Consider the following 23877-nt stretch of genomic DNA (forward strand, 5'->3'; position numbering starts at 1 on the left):
GCAGTACAGTATTCTAGGCACAGAGATAGAAAGATGAAAAGGCAGACTGGTTTCTTGCTCTCATGAAGCAGATGTCCTACTGGAGAGACAGCTCTCTCTCTCTCTCTCTCTCTCTCTCTCTCTCTCTCTCTCTCTCTCACACACACACACACACACACACACACACACACACACGACATTAGAGGGTAAAAGTGCCAGAATGCTTATTTTTAAAAAGTCAAGAGTGACTGAGTGGCCGCTCTCCACTGGGTGCTCAAGAAAGGTTCAAGCCTCAAGAAAGGCTTTTTAAAAAGTGACATTTAAGCTGAGATCTGAATGACAACAAGAACCAGACAGAGGGAGGGCATCTAAGCAGAGGAAGTGGTGAGTGCCGAAACCCTAAGGAGAAATGAGCTGGGCGGTGGTTCCCAAGCAGGGGCTATTTCACCACCCACGGGACACTTGGCCACGTCTAGAGATATTTTGGATTGTCCTTCTGGAGTGGGGGGTAGGTGCTGCTACTCGTGTCCAGTGGGTAGAAGCCAGAGATGCCACTCAACATCCTCCACTGCCCGGGACAGCCCCAGTGGCAGCAGTGCTGAGGCCGAGAAACCGGGTGTTAGCAGAACGACAGGAAGGCCGCTGTGACCGCAGGCTAACATGTACAGGGTGGGGGAGGAAGACACGAAGCCAGGGGCTGGGCAGGGGCAAGACCACGTGTGGCTGCCTAATCCGGAGGAGGGAGTGTGAATGTCGCTCTACGTATAATGGGCAGTCCCTCGATGGTCTTCATCTGATTTACATTCATAAAAGCCACAGTAGAGATGCAGCTTCTCTGCTGCCTCCCTTCCTCTCACCTCTCCTTTGTCTTGCCCCCCTTCCCACTCCCGTTTCACTTGGGCCTTCACTCATGCCAAGTGCAGGGCTGGGGACTAAGTGTCACCTTGTTATGTGTTTTGTGAAGGGATGTCTGAACTTTATTCAGACTGATAATGTCACTGAAATGACACCATTTTCCCTCCCTTTGCAAGAACATTCCATGCTGCTCACTCATTTTGTTTGCAGTACTATCTTTTCTTGAGCTCAAGTATTATCACTTTTTCTCCTATTCTAAGCCGTATCTTTCTCACTCCTCCTATCACTGTCCTGGCCTTCTTGGTTCTACCAAAAAAGATATGAAAATATTCTCCAACCTGACTGTGAGATACTATGAAATTTCAGGAGCCTTTCTTGGTCATTAGCCCTTGATAAATGTAAGCTTTGTGACGAGTACCTCTTAGATGCTCTTTTTCCTTCTTCTGAGTCTGCCCAGTGTCTGTGGGGTCCTATCTTCCACGACATAACACTCTACGGCGCTCAGAGCACTTGCCATAAGGCAGCTTACCGACTTTGCTTGGCACTGTGACGCCGGCGAGAACCAGCTTCACCGGGTAGTTACAGAGATAACGGGTGAGGAGCTAGGACGTCAACCTGGGTGTGAACTTTAAGTTTAGTGCTCTTTTCACCATGCCTCCCACACACCCTCACTTGCAAATATGAGTCTCAGAAGGCGGGGACCCTGCTGGAGCTGTTCACAGTCAGTAAAGAATCCAGTGCAGCCCCACAGGGACAGCGGTACCTGGATTTACCAGTGAAGAATGATGTATGTCTCTCTCTCACTCTCTTCTCAAAATAAACATATATGAACAAGCCTAGACTGTTCCCTCTCTGTCATATCTCATTTCATTCCTCCCATACACACAGACATTCATAAGCCCAGAAGGGGATTAAGGAGTTGGTAGGAGTATTTAGGGGAGATGATCCTAAACTAGGATCAAGGCCAGGAAAAGAAGCAGAGCTCAGACTGGGGCTGGGGCCAGGACTGAGGTCTAGGCTGGGACCATCTCTGGAGATGGATAGGGTAGGAGAGAGGAAAAGGAATGCAAGGGTGACAACATTGTGGGCAGTGCTCAGAGACAGGGGCTTGTGTGGGAGTGTAATGCACAGTCGAATCTACTGTTACTGGCTGGATAATAAAGCAGCTCAAACTCACTTGAATCAGACATACAGGGTCTGCTAATACTCAACTAAAATCAGAGACTGAAGTTAATCAGGCAGAATGCCTACCTCATATTTGGTTTGGTTTTACCTCTTTATTACTGGATTTCCTTCATGTAGGCTATTTTTAGGAATTTTGCACAATAGCTAAAGCTAAAATGCCTTTTAGTAATTTTTAAGAAAGGAACAAAAATATTTGCTCATAAAGAACTGACTAAAACCGTTGCTTGTGCATGTGTAAAGCCTGCAAATGTAATGAAAATGTCAAATCTTTTGCAAGAAGCTTGAAAGATAAAATAAGAAACAATAGTGAAGAAATGCTGGGGAGACCTGAGGTCTAACCGCCCAATAGGGGCTTTTTAGCAGCAATCACCTGGTCTGTAAGAGAGGCAGCTCTCGTGGGCTGCTAACCATTTTCAGCACCCAATATGCCGTCTCCTAGAGCCGTAAGACGTCTGTCCTCAACACTCATCTACACATTTGTAAGTGGAACTCAAAGCAATAGATCTGGCTTTTAAGTAAAAAGTTACATTTAAATCAATCTCTGCTCTTCATAAGCTAAATACCATTTGTCATTTCTCAGCCATCATTTGAGTTTCACCCACACACCAGCCACAAATTCTGGGCCATAATGAGGCTGTGGTCAGCCCAGTGTCTGGTCAGCTAGCTAAAGATAACCAGCTAACTTTACTGGCTCAGGACTAAAACAGAAAGAGCACTGCGGAGTAGTCAAAAAATATACTAAAAGAAATTTAATGTTGAGACATGGTGTAAGAAAGCCCATGCTTTTCAATAAACTGAAATATCTCCCATAATAGTAACTATATCTGGCTAAAAACAAAGTAATTTTTTTTCTTTTATAGCAACTCTGGTTTTGACTAGTTCCTACCACGTGTTTGCCGAAGGGATATTTTACTTCTAAATGGAAAGAAGCAATGTGAGCTGGAATCTGGGTGGGGAGCTGGGGTGTGTGGTTAGGGGAAGACAGCTAAGTGTTCCCCGCTTCAAGCCAGTAGAAGACTTTCTCATCACTTCAGAAAGGATACTGATTTCATTGTCCCTCTGCTGTAGAATATCTCGTAGCTTTTTATATTCTTCCTCTTTTAATGGTTCTTGACTGTTTTGATCTTTGATTTCAGAGGAGGCTATGCTTGTTCCATGGATCTTCTTGTCATTCAATAATTTCTGAAAGATGAAACAAGAGCTTAGCGTCCATACCTCAACTCCAAATGTCTTTGTTTCTTTGATTCTTTTCGCCTTTACCAATGCCTTGCACACATCAGGCGTGTGTGTCCTCCTCTGACTCCCTGACTTGCACTGCATGCCTTTGCTTGAACGTGTCTTTCTCCCCCTCCTGCCTGTCTTCTTTCTGTCCTGCTTCCTCATTCCCCTCCCCCTTACCTTATCTCTGCTTCCCTAAACCAGGGAATTCCTGCTCAAACCTTATCTCCTCTTGAACACTTTCCCTTTCTCCATAACCCCATACCACTAATTCACACTTTCTAAAAAACCACTTATCATGTATTCTAATTATTCTTTACATATTTGTCTTCTCCGTGACTTACTCATTCAACTTTGCCTTCCCTACGCCTGGTCCAGAGCCGACTCACAACAAACGTCTGTTATCTTAATGAAGTAAGCCAAATTACAAGTCAGGCAGAAGTGGAGGTTAACGATATTGCCGCTGTGTCATCATGAAAGGAAAACCTAAGGCTGAAGCTGCTGCAGAAAAATGAAGGACACAATTCTTTTGCTATAGCTTCAGAATAAGTAGGTTTTGAACACGGAACTATTCTGTGTAGAAGGTAGAGATTCCTGACAAAAGCTTTAGAAGCCCAAGGTCTGAGCTTACTCATTGGGAAGTAAGATACAACCTCTGAAGAAATTCACTGATCCTCTCAGCATTGATTCGAAGATCACACTGTTCTAGACATGGGAAGCTAGGTCCTAAACATTTCAAGAGCTGGTCAACTAGGAAAGCTTTATTACAGTTTGAACACGGCAGACAATGGCTTCTACTAGTGGAAATGTTTAAATTTACCTTTAAATAATGGAAACAGTGATGAATTTTACGCATATCAGCGCCAACCTCTAGTTTACTCTCTGGATCCTGGTCTTCCAAAAAGGATGTTATTCGCTTTTCCAGCCTAAAAAAATACATAATGTATGAGAATCAACTATGACCTCGAAACTTTAGAAATTCTAATGGCATTACTTTGATGGTTAACATTTGAAGTACAGGATATTGTTCTCACTTCCTTATGAAAATATGGTTATCTGATTTGACTATAAACATTAAGGGGGAGGAAAGAAATCGACAAAGTGAAATCTGGAAATGATGCAATTATTTGACTAATTTCCAATGACTTTGCACATGCAGCTTTCAATACAGGAATCATTTGATTTCTACAAAATACGCGTTCTAGCCAAGCTGACTTTCTATGTATGCCCCTGTGCCTAGCTGCAACATTAATACAGAGAGTAATGAATACGTTTTTGTGTTTTTTAAAAAATTAGTTTCATTAAAAATTCATGCTACTCACACTATTTACAATAGCCAGGTCATGGAAGCAACCTAAATGCCCATTGACAGATGAATGGATAAAGAAGATGTGGGACATATATACAATGGAATATTACTCAGCCATACAAAGGAATGAAATTGGGTCGTTTGTGGAGACGTGGATGGACCTTGAGACTGTCATACAGAGTGAAGTAAGTCAGAAAGAGTAAAACAAATATCGTATATTAATGCATATATGTGGAACCTAGAAAAATGATACAGATGAACCGGTCTGCAGGGCAGAAAGAGACACAGATGTAGAGAACAAACGTATGGACACCAAGGGGGGAAAGAGGTGGGGTTGTGTGTGTGTGATGAATTGGGAGATTGGGATTGACATATATACACTAATATGTATAAAATAGATAACTAATAAGAATTTGCTGTATAAAAAATAAATAAAATAAAATTCAAAAAAAAAATTCATGCTACTCAGCCTGAGCTGGGACCTCAGTGATGCTCCAAACCCTTTTAATCATTCCTGCTTGACATACAGTGTTCACAGTGGCTCTTCCAAATCCTTCCACAGCCTGAAGCCCGCCACTACTCTTTCACTCTCCATCAATAATGCAGCTTCTCACTAGACTGAGAAAGTCAAAGCCGTTCAAGGGGGCTCCTTCGGCTTCCTTTTCCTTCACCTCCCAGGGTCTCTGTCTTACTACTCAGGCCCTCTTCCTTCTTTTAAATATTTTGGATACTATCCTTCCTCCTTCTCATGGCCAACCTCTCCCCTAGGCTCTCTTCAGGCTCCTATCAGGGTTGCCTGATTAATTCCCTCCTTATCACCTCTCCATGCTGACTCTTTCCCCTCTGCTTACAATGATTTTCACGCTTTTCCTATTCTAAAACAAAGAAAAATAGAAAATAAACACCTGCCTTTGGAGGGACCATCCACCCCTTCATGAAGTCCTGGTTTAGTTATTGGCATCACGTGTGCTTATACTGTCTACATGGCATTCTAGGGTCTGCACAACACCTTGGCTCCTCTATTAGTTTATGAGCACAATGGGACAATTCTTTTTTTTTTTCTTATTAAAGTACACTTGATGTACAATATTGTTTGTTACAGGTGTACAATATAGCGATTCACAATTTTTAAAGGTTATGCTCCATTTATAGTTATTATAAAATATTGGCTATATTCCCTGTGTTGTACAATATATCCTTGTAGCTTATTTTATACAGAATAGTTTGTACCTCTTTGTTTTTTTTTTTTTTGCGGTACGCGGGCCTCTCACTGTTGTGGCCTCTCCCATTGCAGAGCACAGGTTCCAGACGCGCAGGCTCAGCAGCCATGGCTCACGGGCCCAGCCGCTCTGCGGCATGTGGGATATTCCCAGACCGGGGCATGAACCTGTATCCTCTGCATCGGCAGGCGGACTCTCAGGGAAGAGAGTCTTCCTTGCGCCACCAGGGAAGCCCAGTTTGTACCTCTTAATCCCCTAGCCCTATGATTCCCATCCCCGCTTCCCTTTCCCCACTGGTAACCACTAGTTTGTTCTCTGTATATGTGAATCTGTCTCTTTTTTGTTATATTCACTGGTTGGTTGCATTTTTTAGATTTCACATATAAGTGGTATCATGAAGTATTTGTCTTTTTGTGAGTGCATATATATGTGCTAATATGTTTATTCAGGCTATTTTTATCAAGTTATCTAGGAGAAAAGATTTTTAAAAATAATTTAGATTAAATAATATATATTTCTTTTCCAATAACCCTAAAGAATGGAGAAAAGGTAAAAAAATCTGATTCCCCAAAACTTTGTTATCACTTGTGTTCTTGTTTCGAAGGAGGTGAGGCATTTTGATGGCTGGGATATTCTGTTTTTGTTTTTTTTATTTTTTAACATCTTTATTGGAGTATAATTGCTTTACAATGTTGTGTTAGTTTCTGCTGCATAACAAAGTGAATCAGCTATATGCATACATATATCCCCATATCCCTCCCTCTTGTGTCTCCTTCCCACCCTCCCTATCCCACCCCTTTAGGTGGTCACAAAGCACCGAGCTGATCTCCCTGTGCTATGCAGCTGCTTCCCACTAGCTTTCTATTTTACATTTGGTAGTGTATATATGTCCATGCTACTCTCTCACTTTGTCCTAGCTTACCCTTCCCCCTCCCCGTGTCCTCAAGTACATTCTCTACATATGCGTCTTTATTCCTGTCCTACCCCTAGGTTCATCAGAACCTTTTTTTTTTTTTTTTAGGTTCCATATATATGTGTGTTAGCATATGGTATTTGTTTTTCTCTTTCTGACTTACTTCACTCTGTATGACAGACTCTAGGTCCATCCACCTCACTACAAATAACTCAATTTCCTTTCTTTTTATGGCTAATATTCCATTGTATATATGTGCCACATCTTTAGACATTCATTTGTCGATGGACACTTAGGTTGCTTCCATGTCCTGGCTATTGTAAACTGCTACAATGAACATTGTGGTACATGTCTCTCTCTCCCTTTTTTTTTTTTTTTTTACATACAGCAGGTTCTTATTAGTTATCTATTTTTTTTTTTTTTTTTTTTTTTTTGCGGTACGCGGGCCTCTCACTGTCGTGGCCTCTCCCGTTGCGGAGCACAGGCTCCGGACGCGCAGGCTCAGCAGCCATGGCTCACGGGCCCAGCCGCTCCACGGCACATGGGATCTTCCCGGACCGGGGCACGAACCCGCGTCGCCTGCATCGGCAGGCGGACTCTCAACAACTGCGCCACCAGGGAAGCCCTAGTTATCTATTTTATACATATTACTGCATATATGTCAATCCCAATCTCCCAATTCACCCCACCCCCACTCCCACCTCCGCTTCCCCCACTTGGTGTCCATACGTTAGTTCTCTACATCTGTGTCTCTATTTCTGCCTTGCAAAGCAGTTCATCTATACCATTTTTCTAGATTCCACATATATGCATTAATATACAATATTTGTTTTTCTCTTTCTAACTTACTTCACTCTGTATGACAGTCTCTAGGTCCATCCATGTCTCTACAAATGACCCAATTTCATTCCTTTCTTTGGCTGAGTAATATTCCATTTTATACATGTCCCACATCTTCTTTATCCATTCATTTGTCAATGGGCATTTAGGTTGCTTCCATGACCTGGCTATTGTAAATAGTGCTGCAATGAACATTGTGGTACATGACTGTTTTTGAATTATGCTTTTTTCAGGGTATATGCCCAGCAGTGGTATTGCTGAGTCGTACAGTAGTTCTATTTTTAGTTTTTAAGGAACCTCCATACTGTTCTCTAAGTGGCTGTATCAATTTACATTCCCATCAACAGTGCAAGAGGGTTCCCTTTTCTCCACACCCTCCCCAGCATTTATTGTTTGTAGATTTTTGATGGTGGCCATTCTGACCGGTGTGAGGTGATACCTCATTGTGGTTTTGATTTGCATTTCGCTAGTGTTTAGTGATGTTGAGCTCCCTTTTATGTGTTTGTTGGCAATCTGTATATCTTCTTTGGAGAAATGTCTATTTAGGCCTTCTGCCCATTTTTGGATTGGTATGGAAACACAAAAGACCCTGAATAGCCAAAGCAATCTTGAGAAAGAAAAACAGAGCTGGAGGAATCAGGCTCCCGGACTTCAGACTATACTACAAAGCTACAGTAATCAAGACAGTATGGTACTGGCACAGAAACAGAAATATAGATGAATGGAACAGGATACAAAGCCCAGAGATAAACCCATGCACATATGGTCACCTTATCTTTGACAAAGGAGGCAAGAATATACAATGGAGAAAAGACAGCCTCTTCAATAAGTGGTGCTGGGAAAACTGGACAGCTACATGTAAAAGAATGAAATTAGAACACTCCATAACACCTTACACAAAAATAAACTCAAAATGGATTAAAGACCTAAATGTAAGGCCAGACACTATAAAACTCTTAGAGCAAAACATAGGAAGAACACTCTTTGACATAAATCACAGCAAGGTCTTTTTTGATCCACCTCCTAGAGTAATGGAAATAAAAACAAAAATAAACAAATGGGACCTAATGAAACTTCAAAGCTTTTGCACAGCAAAGTAAACCATAAGCAAGATGAAAAGACAACCCTCAGAATGGGAGAAAATCTTTGCAAATAGAGCAATTGACAAAGGATTAATCTCCAAAATATACAAGCAGCTCACGCAGGTCAATATCATGGGGCAATTCTTAACTCTTATTCCTCCATGTGTTCCCTCTCCCCCACCCTGTATCTAGAGCATCAATATAGAATCAATGGAAATGATTCCCTGTATGTTGGGATAAGACTCTTGACAAGGAAGGTGTAAGAATGGCAATCAGTGTCTGTTATGCTAACTATCATCATACAGCAGAAGTCTATCTTCCTCACATTGTTTTGAAAATATCTGCACACCTTCAGCATCAGTTTAAATGGTACACATTTTCTTTTCACTATTACTGTCAGCCCACTCAAATAAGATGTAATGATTTCCTTCACATAGCAGCTTTAGATTTAATTCTTATCTCTTCCTACAATCTGTGACACGTGATAGCTGATGCTTCCAAGTATGAGACAATTTGTATCGTAATTTTTAAGGAGCTTCTTCAGGTGGAGGGATACTTATTTGCATTATTTGCAATGTTTCCTTCTAAACTAGGGTTTCAAACCATGAGACACACAGAGAGATTAGTTTCTGATACAACATTTTTAATGTTTTTTTAAAACATTTTTTTTAAATGTAAAGTATTATAAAAACAGATGTTTATGAAAAGAATTCCAAACAACACAGATGTGAATAAATTAAAAAGTAAACACTCCCCTCCCCGCCTCCATTCTCATCTTCTTTATTCTCAATACTTTGGATAATCCATTATTAACAGTTGAAATATGTTCCTCTAACTCTTAACGAAGCAGATACTTATATTCTTACGTACATTTGTAGATTTTGTTTGTTTATATAAAAATGAGATCACACTTTGAATAGAGTTCTGTATCATTATTTTTCTAAACAATTTACCACCAATAATATTCCATGTCAGTACATATATAATAGAACTATTTCAATTTAAAAAAAATATATATATATATATTTTTTTTTCTTTATTTTCTTTATTTCTTGGCTGCATCGGGTCTTAGTTGTGGCACATGGGATCTTCGTTGCAGCAAGTGGGATCTTTTTGTTACAGTGCACGGTCTCTTTGTTGCGGCGCTTGGGCTTCTCTCTAGTTGTGGTGTGCAGGTGTTCTCTCTCTGGTTGTGGCACTAGGGCTCCAGAGTGCGTGGGCTCTGCAGTTTGTGGCATGCAGGCTCTCTCGCTGAGGCGCATGAGCTCAATAGCTGTGGCACATGGACTTAGTTGCCCTGCAGCATGTGGGATCTTAGTTCCCCAATCAGGGATCGAACCGGCATCCCCTGCATTGAAAGGAGGTGGGTTCTTTACCACTGGACCACCAGGGAAGCCCCAGAACTATTTTATTTTTAATGTCTATATAGTATTCCACAGTATGGGTGTCCTGAGCCTCTCATGATGGACATTGAGGCAACATATTCATAGTTGCTACTTTCCTCTGTCACCCATGAGGAAGCCCGGATGTACAGTTGTCAATTAATGAAGCTTCAAAAAATTGTAATGTGTATCTATTTGTATTTTCCCTGAATACTTAACAAAAATTCTGGAACTTTGAAAATTACCACTAGTTCTAGGATATACCCATTCTCTGGAGTAAAAGCATTTTTTGGTTTCCAGTGTCCCTAACATTTCAAATAGCTAATACTAGGTTAGAAGCAATGGTTAATCAATTCTTCCGTCTGGCTTTTTCTTTAGAAAATTATTTCTCCTGTATAGTTTGATCATAAAGTAAATATTTTAGGAAACGTCCCATGAAGCAGGGCTGAAGTGGACTCCTAGTTCACAAGAAAGCATTGTAAGACACAGGCCTGCTGATTAGCTGAGTGACCACTCACAGATCACTCAATCTCACTGGACTTTGGCTGTTCCATCAAGACTCTTGTCCTGCACAATAACAGTATTGGATACAAGGAGGACCAGGGACGTAATCCAAAGAAATGGTGAAGAAGTTCTGCCTAAATGAAAGAACTGGATTGCTTTACCCATTCTGAGACTCGACTAGTCTGATATAAAACTAAGAATGAAAATCAGGTCTTTTGATGTGCAATTTTTTTCTCAGTGCTTGAGACAACAGAGCCTCTTTAGATAAGAGAAAAATGCCTGGTCTTTCTTTCATACATTAAATGATTTATTGTTGAATTAATTTTCTTAGCAACCAAGGAGTTGGTCTAATAATTAAAGTACAGAAAAATGCCTAATTCAGATGTTTCCGACGTACTCCTCTCACAGTTAAGAGTGAACAATTGACCCCAAATTCCCCGCATTTTCCTATCTCCCAAAATAGTTCCCAAGTTCATACCTAATCACTGCTCCCACCGAGGGGTCTCCCAGCTGCCAGAACTCTGCTGGCCAGTGAAGAACTGTTTGCAGAAAAGGGTCTCCAAGGAGGTCAAGTGAGTACGATAAAGTCTGTTCTTTATGAGAAGCCCAAGTAAACAAGAAACTTTACTTATTCTCTAGTTTTTCCAGGAGAAAAGAAGTAAAAGAATCCTACTGAAGAAGTAAAAATAACCCATTCAGTTCTAGTTCATATGGACAAGAAAGATGGTAGATAATTTACATGTGTCTGAACACATAACTTGACTGGTAGGTGTTTGGTGACTATACCTATTTGCACCAAATTGACTGCTGATGAGCTGGCTCTGACAACCTGCAGCCTAGTTCAGCAATTCCACTGAACTATAAATTTTGATGCGTAACCACACCATAAGAATTGACCATAATTCCTAACATGTGCCTTCCCCCCTCAAGACCAGCATACTCCTCCCTTTTTGTTCCCAATATTTCTTGCCAAAGAAATGAAATTTTGTCTGTAGCCATATTTTTGTGGAAATTTAGGTTTAGTAGTGTGAATAAAAAGGGAAAGCAAGTTAATTGTTGTTAACAATAGCTAATATTACTTGGGCAAGCAGTAAATGCTAGCTACTAGTCTGTACCACTTGAATACATCATTTCCTTAATTTGCACAACAACTAGATGAGCTAAGTACTATTATTGTCCTTATATCATAGACGAAGGAACTGAAGTACAGAGAGGTTATATATCTTGCCCAAGGTCATACAGCTAGCAAACAGCAGAGCTGGGATTCAAAATTGGGGAGGCTGACTTCAGAGTCCAAGGTTTAAGCACTATGCTTACCATACTGTAGCAAAGTTACTAAATTTATTTGAACGTCATGCTGGGCAACGCATTTCTAAAAGGGAATGCCATACCTTCTAGAATTCTTTGAGGAGGTAAATAGTTGTCTATTCAAGAGGGAAATAACTGGGTAGCAGTTGCTTGGATCTTAATAAGGCCACTGATCAGCATGATTTATAACAGCAAAAGAAGTAGGAAAAGAATCAGAATGTCCCACGTTAGGAAATTAAATAAATTATGGCCTAGTTATGTACATAGTTAAGCAACTGTTTAAAATGGTGGTGAAGAGGTATACTTACTGACATTAAAATATTCATGATATATTATGATAGGTTAATAATGAATCCCTTTACAAGGATTCTGCAAGTACCCTGCAACACATCCAAAAAGACAGAAGACAAGAGACAAGGAAGGAAGGAAGGAAGGAAAGAAGGAAGGAAGCAAAATCCTGAGATTTTTGCCCCGTTGCCTTTGGCTCAAGAACGTTTATTATCTCCTTGTGAGAATAGAGACTAGTGATCCAAGCTAAACTTGTTCTTCTGCAATATTTTTATGACTATGTTATATTCAACTGTTTGTTAAATGAAGTTCATTGTTTATACACTGAGCATGATTGTGACGTTCTCACTATTCTAAAATAATCTTTGTTTGTAAAAAAAAAATTATTAACATGCTCCTGTCAGCATTAGCATATCAAAATGGGCTAGAAACCATATCTCTATGTCACTGGTTGTGGGAAAGCTGGGAGAAAAGAGGAATGGGCATTAGTAAGAGGAGCATACCTAAACTGGGGTATGGAAACCCTGGCTGGTTCTAAACCCCTGGGACAGCTATGGGAGGTGAGCCCCAGGGAATAACTGGGGGACGAGGGTAGCAGAAGTGTCCTACAACACAGTATTCCAGGGAATTTACGGAAAACAGTGTTAGGGAGTGCAAAACACCAGGACCTTGTCCTCTGATACTGAGCTGGAAAGAGTGAGGTGGATAAAAGATACCCCACTTGGTGGGTCAGGGCTGTTTGGTGGTAGAATCATGGAAATGCCTGGTATCCCTGCACTGATGGTTCATCTGGCTTCTCACTGGTTCTGAGAGAGGAATAGGAGGTTCATTCTAAAGGGCTAGAAACGAGCGCTGATTGAAAAACTTAACTAGTACTAATTATACCAACAAGTATCAAAATCTGCCCGACCTCTACCAGTCATTTTGCCACTAAGCATTGCACCAGCAAGGATAGGCTGTCTCTGACAGCCTAAGCAATGGGGTTGCTGACAAACTAAAGTTACATATCAACATAAGCAAAGATATTTTTTAAAAAGCTGGAAAGCAATGATAAAGATAGAAGGAAACCTGGTAACTCTTCACTTCTAGGAATATAACTAAATAGGAAGAATGAGATAATAGTTATACAATTAAAAAATATTGATCACTGTAGGTAAAGAAGGTGGCTGAACAATTAGGTTGAATGATCTCAACTGTCAACTAATTAATCAGCTTCTGTGGGTCACAAATTTCTCATCTGTAGAAATGGGCCAAATAATATCATCTCTCAACTCTTTAAGCTCTATGAAATTAGGTAATACAAGGAACAAAGAGAGGGTATTTATTGTCTGGCCCATTAATGCCTTGCTATTCTTAGTGTGAAAAATAATAGGCCAACCTCAGATGCATCACCCGGGAGCCTTGCAGAGATGTAGAATCGCAGGCCCCATCCTAGACCTGCTGAGTCTGCAATTCAACAGCACTCCCGGGTGATTCGTTTAAGAAGCATTACAACAAGGTAACTCGTTGCTGAACTTTGAGTCATGTACATATACACAGTTTTTGGCCCTGGAAACCAAAAAGAAAGAAGTAACTCAAAACGTTACATGAACGAGTAACAACATCCCTTGATGGTCAACTATGTCCTGGCTACTGTGCTAGCAACCTGACATGTTTTCTTATTTAAGTGGGAAAAGAATTAAACAGAATATGATAGTCTGGTTCTCTTTATAACTGGCTCCCCCTAGCTATTTTATTATTACTTTTATTGAACATCCATGACGTGTCAGGCACTCTCACATGTATTGTTATTTATCGGTACCATAAACCTAAAAATTATTTTCCCTCTTTCATAGATGAGGACAGAAGCATTCATAGAAACAAAGTAACTTGCATACTGTTACAAGTTAGGAAACTGAAACACTGTGATTTAAAAACTGGTCTTTTGAATCAGGAACCCTCCGGAACCCTCACTCTTTCCACACATATCACAAAGCCTCTCAATCAAGTCAGAAAAATGTCTTCCATTTGCCATAATCCCTAATATACTAAATTTGTGTTTTCAATTCAGAACTTCCCTACAGACTTTTAAAAAATATGGGCTTCCCTGGTGGCAGTGGCTGGGAGTCCGCCTGCCGATGCAGGGGATACGGGTTCGTGCCCCAGTCCGGGAGGATCCCGCGTGCTGCGGAGCGGCTGGGCCCGTGAGCCATGGCGGCTGAGCCTGTGCGTCCGGAGCCTGTGCTCCACAATGGGAGAGGCCACAATGGTGGGAGGCCCGCGTACCGCAAAAAAAAAAAAATGTAAAGATGCAAACAACAAGGGCAATGAGATCATCAAATAAACGTTGTGTCTTGCATTTCAAAGAAAATAATGTTTAACAAGATGCAACAGTGGGGGCTCTTGAGACCCAATGGTGGGGGGTGAAGGAAAGCCTTATTTTGACGTTACTAACATGACAAGCTTCTTTTATAGGGTATGGCCCTTTAAAACATACAGTGTTGGAAAAGCACATAATTTATAAAAGGAAAGTTCAGATAAGAACAATAAATTCACAATTTATGGTTAACTACAATCCACAGGACATGAAAAACTGAAGGCTGAGATTGTGCCAACAGGACTACAACCAAAGGAAACTATACAAATATTTTTCGGGGTCATTAGTTTCATGTTTGTTTTTTGTTAGATTCTGCTGAAAGAACTATTCCCAATTGGCTTAAAGGTGGTTACTTCAAGATCTTTTTTTTTCTTTTAGAATTCTCTGGTCCATTGACAAGCATTATATACATTTATATGATCCCCAAGCCCTAACCAGTAAGTGAAAGACATGGACCCTCATGTGCAAGGAACTGAGTTCACTGTCAGCCGCTTTGTTGCAATGAGATCTTTTTAATAGCAGTAGGGGCCAGGAAGTTCCTGGTTTGGGTGACACAGAGGAAATTCCTATACAGAGTTTACTGTCAACATTTCTCTTAGTAACACATATTCCCTTTACCTCCACCAAGCAGTTATATGGCGCCTCAAAGGCAGAGCTGCACAACTGCTTGATACTTTCAGTGTTTTGAAATAGCAAACACAAAACATCCAAATCAAAACCCAGACTGGTGTGCCTCTTTAACAGTGAAGATATAGCCTATTTATAGGAAAATACATTCCTGGCCATGTACTTCAGTTTATGGAATTTAAAAACACTATTTTAAAATAATTTTTAAGTAAAATAAAATAACTTTAAAGACCCTAAAAAAACTTTTAAAAATGCAATGATGAAGGCTTTTGAAAAGTTATAAAAATTGATTTTGTCAATTCATATTTTCATGTATCCAATTTACTAAAGGCGTATATATATATATCTTGATATGACCAAACGTTTTAACTTCAGTAGACACAGAAAGGTTCAGTGGTTTAGAAGAAACGTAAATAAGAGATTAAAATAATATAATCAATCCCTAGCTATTAATAACTGCCTCTTTAAATTCTACATGTATTTTTTTTTGAATTTTTTATTTTATTTATTTTTTTATACAGCAGGTTCTTATTAGTCATCAATTTTATATGCATCAGGGGATACATGTCAATCCCAATCATCCAATTCATCACACCACCATCCCCACCCCCTCACGGCTTTCCCCACTTGGTGTCCATATGTTTGTTCTCTTACATCTGTGTCTCAACTTCTGCCCTGCAAACCGGTTCATCTGTACCATTTCTCTAGGTTCCACATACATATATTAATATATGATATTTGTTTTTCTCTTTCTGACTTACGTCACTCTGTATGGCAGTCTCTAGCTCTATCTACGTCTCAACAAATGACCCAATCTTGTTCCTTTTTATGCCTGAGTAATATTCCATTTTTTATATGTACCACAGCTTCTTTATCCATTCGTCTGTGGATGGGCATTTAGGTTGCTTCCATGACCTGGCTATTGTAAATAGTGCTGCAACGAACATTGGGGTGCATGAGTCTTTTTGAATCATGGCTTTCTCTGGGTATATGCCCAGTAGTGGGATTGCTGGATCATATGGTAATTCTATCTTTAGTTTTTTAAGGAACCTCCATACTGTTCTCCATAGTGGCTGTATCAATTTACATTCCCACCAACAGTGCAAGAGGGTTCCCTTTTCTCCACACCCACTCCAGCATTTGTTGTTTGTAGATTTTCTGATGATGCCCATTCTAACTGGTGTGAGGTGATACATCATTGTAGTTTTGATTTGCATTTCCTTAATAATTATTGATGCTGAGCAGCTTTTCATGTGCTTCTTGGCCATCTTTGGAGATGTCTTCTTTGGAGAAATGTCTATTTAGGTCTTCTGCCCATTTTTGGATTGGGGTGTTTGTTTCTTTAATATTAAGTTTCATAAGCTGTTTATATATTTTGGAGTTTAATCCTTTGTCCATTGATTCATTTGCAAATATTTTCTGCCATTCTGAGGGTTGTCTTTTCGTCTCGTTTATGCTTTCCTTTGCTGTGCAAAAGCTTTGAAGTTTCATTAGGTCCCATTTGTTTACGTTTGTTTTTATTTCCAGTACTCTAGGAGGTGGATTGAAAAAGATCTTGATGTGATTTATGTCAAAGAGTGTTCTTCCTATGTTCCCCTCTAACAGTTTTATAGTGTCCGGTCTTACATTTAGGTCTGGAATTGATTTTGTTTATTTTTGTGCATGGTGTTATAGAGTGTTCTGATTTCATTCTTTTACATGTAGCTGTCCAGTTTTCCCAGCACCACTTATTGAAGAGACTGTCTTTTCTCCAATGTATATCCTTGCCTCCTTTGTCATAGACTAGTTAACCATAGGTGCGTGGGTTTATTTCTGGGCTTTCTATCTTGTTCCATTGATTGATGTTTCTGTTTTTGTGCCAGTACCATATTGTCTTGATTACTGTAGCTTTGTAGTATAGTCTGAAGTCAGGGAGTCTGATTCCTACAGCTCCATTTTTTCCCCTCAAGTTTGCTTTGGCTATTCGGGGTCTTTTGTGTCTCCATACAAATTTTAAGATTTTTTTGTTCTAGTTCCACAAAAAATGCCATTGGTAATTTGATACGGATTGCACTGAATCTGTAGATTGCTTTGGGTAGTATAGTCATTTTCACAATATTGATTCTTCCAATCCACATTAATGGTATATCTCTCCATCTGTTGGTATCATCTTTAATTTCTTTCATCACTGTCTTATAGTTTTCTGCATACAGGTCTTTTGTCTCCCTAGGTAGGTTTATTCCTAGGTATTTTATTCTTTTTGTTGCAATGGTAAATGGGAGTGTTTCCTTCATTTCTCTTTCAGATTTTTCATCATTAGTGTATAGGAATGCAAGAGATTTCTGTGCATTCATGTTGTATCCTGCTACTTTACCAAATCCATTGATTAGCTCTAGTAGTTTTCTGGTGGCATTTTTAGGATTCTCTATGTATAGTATCATGTCGTCTTCAAACAGTGACAGTTTTACTACTTCTTTTCCAATTAGTATTCATTTATTTCTTTTTCTTCTCTGACTGCCATGGCTAGGACTCCCAAAACTATGTTGAATAATAGTGGTGAGAGTGGACATCCTTGTCTTGTTCCTTATCTTAGATGAAACGCTTTCAGTTTTTCACCATTGAGAAAGATGTTTGTTGTGGGTTAGTCGTATATGGCCTTTATTATGTATAGGTAGGCTCCCTCTAAGCCCACTTTCTGGAGAGTTTTTATCATAAATGGGTGTTGAATTTTGTCAAAAGCTTTTTCTGCATCTATTGAGATGATCATATGGTTTTTATTCTTCAATTTGTTAATATGGTGTATCACATTGATTGATTTGCCTATATTGAAGAATCCTTGCATCCCTGGGATAAATCCCACTTGATCATGGTGTACGATCCTTTTAATATGTTGTTGGATTCTGTTTGCTCATATTTTGTTGAGGAATTTTGCATCTATATTCATCAGTGATATTGGTCTGTAATTTTCTTTTTTTGTAGTATCTTTGTCTGGTTTTGGTATCAGGGTGATGGTGGCCTCACAGAATGAGTTTGGGAATGTTCCTTCCTCTGCAATTTTTTGGAAGAGTTTGAGAAGGATGGGTGTTAGCTCTTCTCTAAATGTTTCAGAGAATTCACCTGTGAAGCCATCTGGTCCTGGACTTTTCTTCATTGGAAGATTTTTAATCACAGTTTCAATTTCATTACTTGTGATTGGTCTGTTCATATTTTCTGTTTCTTCCTGGTTCAGTCTTGGAAGGTTATACCTTTCTAAGAGTTTGTCCATTTCTTCCAGGTTGTCCATTTTATTGGCATCGAGTTGCTTGTAGTAGTCTCTTAGGATGGTTTGTATTTCTGCGGTGTCTCTTGTAACTTCTCCTTTTTCATTTCTAATTTTATTGATTTGAGTCCTCTCCCTCTATTTCTTTATGAGTCTGGCTAATGGTTTATCAATTTTGTTTATCTTCTCAAGAAATCAGCTTTTAGTTTTATTTATCTTTGCTATTTTCTTTGTTTCTATTTCATTTATTTCTGCTCTGATCTTTATGATTTCTTTCCTTCTGCTAACTTTGGGTTTTGTTTGTTCTTCTTTCTCTAGTTCCTTTAGGTGTAAGGTTAGATTGTTTACTTGAGATTTTTCTTGTTTCTTGAGGTAGGCTTGTATAGCTATAAACTTCCCTCTTCGAACTGCTTTTGCTGCATCCCATAGGTTTTGGATCATCGTGTTTTCATTGTCACTTGTCTCTAAGTATTTTTTGATATCCTCTTTGATTTCTTCAGTGATCTCTTGGTTATTTAGTAAGGTATTGTTTAGCCTCCATGTGTTTGTGTTTTTTACGGGTTTTCCCCTGTAATTCATTTCTAATCTCATAGCGTTGTGGTCAGAAAAGATGCTTGATATGATTTCAATTTCCTTAAATTTACTGAAGGCTTGATTTGTGACCCAAGATGTGATTTATCCTGGAGAATGTTCCGTGTGCACTTGAGAAGAAAGTGTAATCTGCTGTTTTTGGATGGAATGTCCTATAATTATCAATTAAATCTAGCTGGTCTATTGTGTCATTTAAAGCTTCTCTTTCATTATTTATTTTCATTTTGCATGATCTGTCCATTGGTGTAAGTGAGGTGTTAAAGTCCTCCACTATTTTAGTGTTACTGTCAATTTCCTCTTTTGTAGCTGTTAGCAGTTGCCTTATGTATTGAGGTGTTCCTATGTTCGGTGCATATATATTTATAATTGTTATATCTTCTTCTTGGATTGATCCCTTGATCATTACGTAGTGTCCTTCCTTGTCTCTTATAACATTCTTTATTTTAAAGTCTATTTTATCTGATATGAGTATTGCTACTCCAGCTTTCTTTTGATTTCCATTGGCATGGAATATCTTTTTCCATCTCCTCACTTTCAGTCTGTATGTGTCCCTAGGTCTGAAGTGGGTCTCTTGTAGACAGCATATATGTGGGTCTTTTTTTGTATCCATTCAGCAAGCCTGTGTCCTTTGGTTGGAGCATTTAATCCATTCACGTTTAAGGTAATTATCAATATGTATGTTCCTGTGACCATTTTCTTAATTGTTTTGGGTTTGTTTTTGTAGGTCCTTTTCTTCTCTTGTGTTTCCCACTTACAGAAGTTCCTTTAGCATTTGTTGTACAGCTGGTTTGGTGGTGCTGAATTCTCTTAGCTTTTGCTGTCTGTAAAGCTTTTGATTTTTCCATCGAATCTGAATGAGATCCTTGCCGCGTAGTGTAATCTTGGTTGTAGGATCCTCCCTTTCATCACTTTAAGTATATCATGCCACTCCCTTCTGCCTTGTAGAGTTTCTGCTGAGAAATCAGCTGTTAACCTTATGGTAGTTCCCTTGTATGTTATTTGTCATTTTTCCCTTGCTGCTTTCAATAATTTTTCTTTGTCTTTAATTTTTTCCAACTTGATTACTACGTGTCTTGGCATGTTTCTCCTTGGGTTTATCCTGTATGGGACTCGATGTGCTTCCTGGACTTGGGTGGCTATTTCCTTTACCATGTTAGGGAATTTTTCAACTATAATCTCTTCAAATATTTTCTCTGGTCCTTTCTCTCTCTCTTCTCCTTCTGGGACCCCTATAATGCGAATGTTGTTGCATTTAATGTTGTCCCAGAGGTCTCTTAGGCTGTCTTCATTTCTTTTCATTCTTTTTTCTTTATTCTGTTCCGCAGCAGTGAATTCCACCATTCTGTCTTCCAGGTCACTTATCCGTTCTTCTGCCTCATTTATTCTGCTATTGATTTCTTGTAGTGTAGTTTTCATTTCATTTATTGTATTGTTCATCTCTGTTTGTTTGTTCTTTAATTCTTCTAGGTCTTTTTTAAACATTTCTTGCATCTTCTCGATCTTTGCCTCCATTCTTTTCCTGAGGTCCTGGATCATCTTCACTATCATTATTCTGAATTATTTTTCTGGAAGGTTGCCTATCTCCACTTCATTTAGTTATTTTTCTGGGTTTTATCTTGTTCCTTCATCTGGTACATAGTCCTCTGCCTTTTCATCTTGTCTGTCTTTTTGTGAATGTGGCTTTTGTTCCACAGGGTGCAGGATTGTAGTTCTTCTTCCTTCTGTTGTCTGCCTTCTCTCTACATGTATCTTTTGAACCACTTTTTTGCTGTATGCAAAAACTCTATTATTTGTGTTTAATGTAAACATGAATACCTATCTCCATAAGTTCATCATAAATAAGAAACTGACTTATAGGAAAGAGAAGGATGGGGTGGTAGAATGGGGCAGAGAAGCTAGTTAGGGAGCAGGATATCTGGTGGCAGGAAAATGTAAAAGAAGTTCACATTCAGGAAGGGGGTAATGACAGGAGAAATGAGGTAGAAAAGGTTTCATTATGCAGAGGCGGAAAGAGCTAGGAGAGAGAAGTTAAACTGGGCTAAAGCTTAGAGAAGAGTGTAGTGTAGAGACAGACATTTAGGGCAAGGACTCGGGAAAAGGATGAATTAGATTAGCATGTGGAGGGGCTACCAGGAGACCCCCTTGGAGGAGATCACTGGGGACAGTGAGGAGCAAGAGGGAGGGAGAAAAGAGGGGGACAGGAGGGGGCCGGGGGAGGTGGGGGAACAAGGACAGGAAGGAGGAGAGAGGGGAGAGGATGGGGCAGAGAGGAAGGGAGAGGAGAGAAAGGCAGACTTCAGATGGATAATACCAGAGTGCGCCTATGGAACAAGGTTAATCAGGAAATTTGGAGGAAGAGAGCCAGGTGAAAGTGGATTGGGCTCTACCATAGCTATATATCTCATCTCCATGGTTAAAGTTTCCCAGCTATAGTCTTCCCTGACAGTTCATTAACTTGAAGGACTAGTGAAAGCTTTATCCATCCTTTGCTCCAATTCTCTGAACTCTTTTTCTGTAATTCTGTCTTATATGAAGTTATATTTGTAGAAAACATTAACGTTTAGAGATAAACATTTCTCAGCTGGTTCTTTTACCAAAATTTAAATAAGAGCCTCGGTTTACATACAAATATGCAGAAGATACATATTTTTTTAAATTAGAAAACTTGTAAAAGTTTTAAAAGACATATGTAAAAAGATTTTGTGGGCTTTCCTGGTGGTGCAGTGGTTGAGAGTCCGCCTGCCGACTCAGGGGACACGGTTTTGTGCCCCGGTCCTGGAAGATCCCACAGGCCGTGGAGTGGCTAGGCCCGTGAGCCATGGCCGCTGAGCCTGCACGTCTGGAGCCTGTGCTCCGCAACGGGAGAGGCCACAACAGTGAGAGGTCCGCAAAAAAAAAAAAAGATATTGTTATGTAAAAACACAAAGTCAATCCTTGTGGGTATGTTCCCATTTGATAACAAATAATTGTTTTTAACATCTTTATTGGAGTATAATTGCTTTACAATGGTGTGTTAGTTTCTGCTTTATTAACAAAGTGAATCAGCTGTACGTATACATATATCCCCATATCTCTGCCCTCTTGCATCTCCCTCCCACCCTCCCTATCCCATCCCTCTAGGTGGTCACAAAGCACTGAGCTGACCTCCCTCTGCTATGCGGCTGCTTTCATCTAGTTATCTATTTATCTATTTTATATTTGGTAGTATATATAGGTCCATGCAACTCTCTCAGCTTACCCTTCCCCTTCCCTGTGTCCTCAAGTCCATTCTCTACATCTGCATCTTTATTCCTGTCCTGCCCCTAGGTTCTTCAGAACCTTTTTTTTAGATTCCATACATATGTGTTAGCATACGGTATTTGTTTTTCTCTTTCTGACTTACTTCACTCTGTATGGCAGACTCTAGGTCCATCCACCTCACTACAAATAACTCAATTTCATTTCTTTTTATGGCTGAGTAATATTCCATTGTATATATATGCCATATCTTCTTTATCCATTCATCTGTCAATAGACACTTAGGTTGCTTCCATGTCCTGGCTATTGTAAATAGTGCTGCAATGAACATTGTGGTGCATGACTCTTTTTGAATTATGGTATTCTCTGGGTATATGCACAGTAATGGGATTGCTGGGTCCTATGGTAGTTCTATTTTTAGTTTTTAAGGAACCTCCATACTGTTCCCTACAGTGGCTGTTCAATTTACATTCCCACCAACAGTGCAAGAGGGTGCCCTTTTCTCCACACCCTCTCAGTATTTATTGTTTGTACACTTTCTGATGATGGCCATTCTGACTGGTGTGAGGTGATACCTCATTGTAGTTTTGATTTGCGTTTCTCTAATGATTAGTGATGTTGAGCATTCTTTCATGGGTTTGTTGGCAATCTGTATATCTTCTGTGGAGAAATGGCTATTTAAGTCTTCTGCCCATTTTTGGATTGGGTTGTTTGTTTTTTAGATATTGAGCTGCATGAGCTGCTTGCATGTTTTGGAGATTAATCCTTTGTCAGTTGCTTCATTTGTAAATATTTTCTCCCATTCTGAGGGGTTTCTTTTCTTCTTGTTTATGGTTTCCTTTGCTGTGCAAAAGCTTTGAAGTTTCATTAGGTCCCATTTGTTTATTTTTGTTTTCATTTCCATTTCTCTGGGAGGTGGGTCAAAAAGGATCTTGCTGTGATGTATGTCATAGAGTGTTCTGCCTATGTTTTCCTCTAAGAGTTTTATAGTGTCCGGTCTTACATTTAGGTCTCGAATCCATTTTGAGTTTATTTTTGCATATGGTGTTAGGGAGTGTTGTAATTTCATTCTTTTACATGTAGCTGTCCAGTTTTCCCAGAACCACTTATTGAAGAGACTGTGTTTTCTCCATTGTATACCACTGCCTCCTTTGTCATAGATTAGTTGACCATATGTGTGTGGGTTTATCTCTGGGCTTTCTATCCTGTGCCATTGATCTATATTTCTGTTTTTGTGCCAGTACCATATTGTCTTGATTACTGTAGATTTGTAGTATAGTCTGAAGTCAGGGAGTCTGATTCCTCCAGCTCTGTTTTTTTCCCTCAAGGCTGCTTTGGCTATTCGGGGTCTTCTGTGTCTCCATACAAAATTTAAGATTTGTATAAGAATGCCATTGGTAGTTTGATAGGGATTGCATTGAATCTGTAGATTGCTTGGGGTAGTAGTCATTTTCACAATGCTGATTTCAACATTGTTGAAACAATGAAGAATCAACAATGTTGATTCTTCCAATCCAAGAACATGGTTGGTATATCTCTCCATCTGTTTGTATCATCTTTAGTTTCTTTCATCAGTGTCTTATAGTTTTCTGCACACAGGTCTTTCGTCTCCTTAGGTAGGGTTATTCCTAGGTATTTTATTCTTTTTGTTGTGACGGTAAATAGGAGTGTTTCCTTCCTTTCTCTTTCAGATTTTTCATCATTAGTGTATAGGAATGCAAGAGATTTCTGTGCATTAATTTTGT

At 39.5% G+C, this 23877-nt stretch overlaps 1 protein-coding gene across 1 annotated transcript in view; it reads right to left on the reverse strand.

Moving 5' to 3' along the window:
* KIF6 (kinesin family member 6) overlaps positions 1-23877 on the reverse strand; it is a 382614-nt gene that overhangs the window by 182201 nt on the left and 176536 nt on the right. Inside the window, exons 11-12 of the mRNA XM_032648910.1 lie at positions 4058-4163; positions 3063-3201 (exon numbers count right to left, since the gene is read on the reverse strand). Of these exons, the coding sequence (XP_032504801.1) occupies positions 3063-3201; positions 4058-4163 (245 nt within the window). The remainder of the gene's footprint in view (positions 1-3062; positions 3202-4057; positions 4164-23877) is intronic.

Source organism: Phocoena sinus, chromosome 11 (genome assembly GCF_008692025.1).
Source record: "Phocoena sinus isolate mPhoSin1 chromosome 11, mPhoSin1.pri, whole genome shotgun sequence".
NCBI classification, from domain to species: domain Eukaryota; kingdom Metazoa; phylum Chordata; class Mammalia; order Artiodactyla; family Phocoenidae; genus Phocoena; species Phocoena sinus.